This window comes from Pelodiscus sinensis, chromosome 8 (assembly GCF_052426305.1).
Source record: "Pelodiscus sinensis isolate ZL-2025 chromosome 8, ASM5242630v1, whole genome shotgun sequence".
Taxonomy (NCBI): domain Eukaryota; kingdom Metazoa; phylum Chordata; order Testudines; family Trionychidae; genus Pelodiscus; species Pelodiscus sinensis.
The window spans coordinates 54,889,001-54,895,000 of record NC_143059.1 but is presented as its reverse complement, the minus strand read 5'-3'; the positions used below and the strand labels follow the sequence as shown (position 1 = coordinate 54,895,000).

The following is a 6,000-nucleotide window of genomic DNA, read 5'->3' as shown; positions in this document are numbered from 1 at the left end:
TTCCCCAGCCCCACCGTCTGCTTTCATCTCTGGCCTGCCCCAGCCCTTCCCTGCTTTCTCTGCGGGGGGGCGAGGAAACCATGTCAGGATGCGTCTAAAGACTCGTTTTCACCATGCGCTCCTCATTCGGACGCTCCCTGCTTTGCTCACAGGCCCCCGGGACATTTCAGAAGTACAAATTCCCTCGGTACCCACGCTGGGTTCTTTCCCTTCCTGCCTGACACTGCGGTGTGAGAACTGACCGGCTTTGGGGCTTGTCACCGGCCAACGCGCCCACCTTGGTTGCACGACCTGCTGGAGAGCGGGTGCGCTGGCATGGGGGAAAGTTGCCATTTCTCTCTGGGTAGCGTTTGGCCGGGCTGTGCTGGGGCCTGGGTTGCAGAACTGAATGAAGGACGATTTCTTAAATCGTATTTCAGTGCGGGGTCTTTCCGGGTTAATGAGCTGACATCATGATTAAAGCTGACCATTTGTAATGTGTCTCGACCCTGTTGAAAAGCCCTGAAAAGGTTAATGTGGTAAAACAGGACAGCACCTGCCCCTCGCAGGGAGAGGACTTGGAACACTTTTCCTAATCAATTAGTCCATTAATGAGTCTATCAAGTAGTTAAGTAGTTAAAGATTATGCAGCTGGTCTGGGTAACAGTCGTCATCTCGCTATACCTAATTATATTATAAGTACCTTATTCAATATACCAGACATAATACAGTGACTTGGAGTTAATGAAAATGTCATTTTAAAAAGTCTTGACATTTGTCTATATTGATTTGTATATTTCCATCTCATTCGGTCACCCCTACCCCCGCGTCCGGATTTGATTTTTTTTAAAAAAATTTTGGAGGGGGGTGAGCAAACATATTCTTAAAAGAACCAACAGATTGAAGCGGGAGGTCCCGGATACGTGCGATCAAAGGAAAGAAGAATCTATTTCTTCCTCTCATCCCAGCCCTCTTTTAGATGCCTCCATGGACCTCTTTCCCCTATGTGACTGGATTAGGGACAGCATATTAGGATGAAACAAAATGTTGTGAACCGCTCCGCCAGCCAATAAGCATAGCGGGAAATCAATGCAATCTACCGCACCACTAAGGGACTTCAAGTTGTTGGAGAATAGTTTTCTACGCATTTCTCTCAGCAGAATTGCTTCCTAATTGTACCTGGAGCTCTGAAGTGTTGTTTTCCCAGGCCACTTTATGATTGTTGTGCTTCAGTGTCATGACATATGCAAGTCAGTAGCTAACTAAGATTTCGAAATTCGCTCTGTCGTATTGCTTTCAAACGTGTCACACACCACCAGGGACATGGTGCTATCCTAATCAAGGGAGAATATAATCGCAGGGTGATATAGTGCAGCCCTGAAAACATACAATATTTTCACGATATGATAGCAGTGTTAAATAGGAAGTTCGGGGAAAACAGGATTTGATGAGTATCTAAGTAGGCTCTCATGTTAGAGGGCGCAGGTCACAACATTTAGTTTTGAACTTCAGGGGGGGAAAATCTCCCTTTGAAATGTTTGGAGACGGCAAAGAAAATAAGTTAAAACACGCAGACTTCCCTGCTCTGCCAAAGCAGATCTGACCAGGTGTCGTACTGTGCACTTCACATTTGTGTAAACCCTAAAGTTAATCTCGAAGGTGCCACAGGACTACTGTTGCTTTGAAAGTTTCAGACTAACACGGCTGCCGCCTCTGAGACTTGAAGTTAGTGGTTTTAATTAAACCAACCCTGAACTGAACTTTCAGATCGCTGCAGATTTGCCACTAGTACATGTTACATCATTCTTCATCCCTGCCAGCTGAAAGGCACGCTATGTACCACTTTAAAATAACTACCTCCTCCTCCCTCCCCCCCATCCTAATGCAAACTGGAACGGAATTAAGAAGCGGGATGGTTGCAATCCTTAATGATGGTGCTTATGCTCGAGAGGAAGTGGGTTTTAGATTTTGAAAGCGATCGTTTTCCTTTCGAATGGCATGTCTGGGAGGAAGGATGTACAACGCCAGGAGAAGTGAAACGATTGCCCGTGTAGTTACACAGATCGCCACGAATTCTGTAAATCCCAGTAGAGATGGGTGTCTGGCTGCAACACAAAGACTTATTGCATCCCACGAGGAAAGCTAGGGATGTGCCTGCACCGTTTGGGATGGGCACTGCGTTGTGTAGATTGGATTCCATCCTCCCATTGATACCTTCACTAAATGCCCCTTGCCCAGGCTCCTTGGCGCCAGACAACTCAAATCCATTTAGTATTTTCATCTCCCCCTCGATCTCCCAGCCGGGTACGCGCGGCAGAGCTACCTTTCGCGAAAAGGAATCAGATCTTTGCGTGCGTGGGGCAAGTCGTGAGCCGTTTGGCTGGGTCAATGTTTTAGTGGCAAGTAGTTACACTTGGGATGGGATTCACTCCTGCACCGGAGCCTTTTCTGGTGTTACTCGGGGCCCCACTGAAACAGCCCAGTAATTAATTCCAGGGCATCGATAGGGAGTTACTTAGCTTACCGCTTCTTGTTTAAATTACCTCTCCATTCCCTCCGCCCTTTAGGCCGGACAGAGGGTGTTAGTTACAAAATGGAAGCGGGCGCCGGTGCCTTAAGCAAACCACAGCTTCTCTAGAGCCTGGAATATTCAAGGTCTAGTTTGTTTAGGTTTTTACGTTAACTAATGGGCAATAAATCCGAGGATTTGTGTCCTACTCACAGGTTTGCCTGGTTGGGAAATCTATACCTCTAAGAAAGAGAAACAGCAGAGCCGCCCGGGTTTTGTTCTCTCAAGTGTAGGAATGCTCCCTTGTCCCTTTTGAAAAGTTCATTTGGAAATATACAAAAGCAAATTCTCTTACATTGGGAAAGGCCACATGAAAAAGGAAGTACTTTCCTTAACGTTCTATATCATTTATGTGCAATATACAAACTCTCGTCTTTAAATCTTTGTGCTCGAATGTTGCTTGGGTAGTCAGCAGACTCAAGCCAATCAGTTCGGTGAGCAAAAGGGTGAAACCCTACGGAAATGCACCATGTGTTTATTCAAACAGCAATCCACTGTTTTAACTAAGAGATTCAAACTCAATCAGTTCAGCCCCTGTTTTCCACCCAAAAGCTTATCATCGGGGTGGTGCGGAAGGATCAGACTTAAAGGGGCTTGTTTGGCAGGTATTTGATCCCTATTAGCGGCCGGCTTTCAACCCAGCACTTCCCTTGTAAGTTTAATGGGCGGCTGCGATCCAGTTCTGTGGCTTCCGCCCGCAGACCCCCGAAAACCAGCGGGCTTGCGGGGGGCTAGAATTTTGAAACTTTCCGGGGCTGCCAGCAGTCTGTGATTGGCCCTGGCAGATGTAACCTCCATGCAAATGAAGCCACGCCACCCCGCCGCCTGGAGATCAGTAGAGATCTGAGAGAGAAAGGAGCATGCATTCAGGCTGGGCAAGCTCAGGGAAAACCTGCAAAGACACGCCAAAAAACACACCCCAAAACACAACCCAAACAAGCCTAGGCAAGAAACCCAAGCCCCGCCGGCAGCCCCCGACCCTCAGGCGCACGCATTCACACCCCCCTGCCCCCAGAGTGGCTCTAAAGGGAGAGCTTTCTTCCTCTTATTTCTTATGAACCCAGGATGAGCAACAAAGAAGACTCGAGCAAGTGTTGCCCCGCAGCCGCTCCGATCTCCAGTTTTACCATCCAGTCCATCCTGGGCAGCGGTCCCTCGGAAGGGGGCAGGGAGCCAAGTTCCAAGGCAGCCACCGCCTGGCCGGGCAGGAAGCGAAGTCTGTCGGTGTCCTCCGAGGAAGAGGAGCCGGAGGAGAGCTGGAAACATCACGGCTGCTTCTGTCCTGAGTCGCAGGGCCCCAAAGAATCGTGCCACAAACACCAGCTCATCAGTTTCACGTGTCTCAGTAAGTACCGGCCACATTTCCCTCCTTGGGAAGCATGCAGAGCTGCACAGAGCCAGCTGTTTAGCAGATAGAATTGCAATGGCATCGAAACATCGCTACTGCTCGCCACGATGCCTGGCTCTGATCGCGGGCGCTTTTCGATTGTGAAACCCCTTCATTTACATCTTAGCCTAGAATACAGTCTGGGGTGGCCCGTGTGGAGAGGTCTGGCTAAACGTAGGGGAAATCAGTGCATTTGGGCACAGCACAGCCCCGTGGAAACATCTCTTGTCAAACGGTAACACGTCCTGTTTGGTTTTGTTGATGGTGTTTCACTGAATATTTGTTGTTGCTGTTGTTGTTTTCTGGGCAGACTGAGTTCGTATCGGTTCTTTACCGGATTTGGTACAAAGGGTTTAGAGATCCCTTGGATGTTAGTCCTTTCCCTGACTACTTCCCTCCTTCCCTTGCGAACGATTATTCGTTTAACATGATTGATAACTGTGGGCTTCTTAGATTGTTCTTTACAGCTCCCGAGTAAGGGGAAGAAAGATGTTAGTTCTTAGCATTACTTGGGAATAAACGGGCTGTGAAATGTTATGCTATAAAGTAACATCTACCCGGTCTTCAGCTATAGGAAAGAAACACTTTACAAAACCCAAACAGCCCCTGACTCAACCCATCTATCTTCACTGAGGATAGAAGGGATGTCTTTTTAAAATCAGAACCTCTTAATTCGGCAAACTGATTTTCCTCAGCTCCTGTGCTGGGAAACAGACTGAGCCCCGCTGGTTGGTGAAATTGGCTGGTTTTCCTCAGGTAGTCCCCGTGCCCTGGGAAGCTGGCACTGGGAGCGTGTCCTCTGTCCAGATCTTTGGTGGCGTGTCCGATGTGGAATATCGCTGTTTGTTTGCTTGTTTGTTTCCTTAAAGGCACCCCGAAAGGAAGTGGAGGAGCAGTGACAGTCAGCACAGACAGGACGCAATTCCTCTCCCCATCCCAACAGGACTTGAAGGAGGAGAAAGAGAAACATTTCCCTCCAAACTCCCCGTCTTCAGAGGACAGACAAAGGGACGGAGGGGACCGGCAGGCTCTTTCAGCCAAAAAGAAGACTCGCACTGTTTTCTCCCGGAGCCAAGTGTATCAGCTGGAGTCTACCTTTGACATGAAGCGGTACCTGAGCAGCTCGGAGCGGGCCTGCTTGGCCTCCAGCTTGCAGCTGACGGAGACCCAGGTGAAAACCTGGTTCCAGAACCGCAGGAACAAATGGAAAAGGCAACTCTCGGCAGAACTGGAGGCGGCCAACATGGCTCATGCCTCAGCTCAGACTTTAGTGGGGATGCCCCTGGTTTTCAGAGACAATTCCCTTCTGAGAGTGCCAGTGCCCAGGTCTATCGCCTTCCCAGCCCCTTTATACTACCCAGGCAGCAACCTGTCAGCCTTACCTCTTTATAACCTCTACAACAAAATCGACTACTGACTCCGAGAGCCGAGGGCACTGGCTCATTCTCTGTATAGCAATCAGATAGCCGCAGTGAACGTTCATAGATTTCACCCGTCTGTATCCACAGGGAAACAAATGTGCTTCTTGCAATGTTAAGACATACACCATGTGTATTCATTCTTTTTATTTATTGGAGCCTCTCGGTTTGTTTGTTTATTTTCCAGGCTGACACCGTGTTTTTACGTACGTTCGCCCTGCATTCTCCCACCAGGCATAGCTGACTTTCTGAGCTTCACGGGACTTTTAAAAAACAAATTGCCATCGCCTCTCTATCTGCACGGGCAGGTAGGAAAAGGCCAGGGCGCTTGGTTATTTGTCTCTGCAATTGTATAGGCCAATTCCCCCCCCCCTTTTCCCTCCCTCCCTCCCGCTTTCCTGAATATTATTCTGTCACTTGAAAATAAAATGTCAAAAAGCATATTTCAGATCTGTACATATTTTTAAAGAAAATAAAACATTTTAAACGTCGTTTGTAACTTTTGCCACGTGGAGTGCCTATTTCTGTTCGAAAGGCAAGGCGCTTTGTTGTGGAGCAGCGTCCGTGTGTGAGCTGGGCGGGGGGACAGTTAGCAGGGAGAGGGGACAAAAGCGATGTGCTGCTTCTGTGCGAAGGCGAAACTTTCA

General features: G+C 48.5%; 1 protein-coding gene across 2 annotated transcripts in view; it reads left to right on the top strand.

Moving 5' to 3' along the window:
- Positions 1-5,829, top strand: part of HMX2 (H6 family homeobox 2) — a 10,038-nt gene extending 4,209 nt beyond the window's left edge. Inside the window, exons 2-4 of one of the 2 annotated variants that reach the window (XM_075935310.2) lie at positions 3,613-3,893; positions 4,805-5,106; positions 5,541-5,829. In XM_075935310.2, the coding sequence (XP_075791425.1) occupies positions 3,613-3,893; positions 4,805-5,106; positions 5,541-5,597 (640 nt within the window). In that variant the 3' untranslated portion in view covers positions 5,598-5,829. Of the gene's footprint in view, positions 1-3,612; positions 3,894-4,804 lie in introns of both variants that reach the window. The other variant, XM_006136100.5, reaches the window with a different exon arrangement.
- Positions 5,830-6,000: the final 171 nt, after the last annotated feature.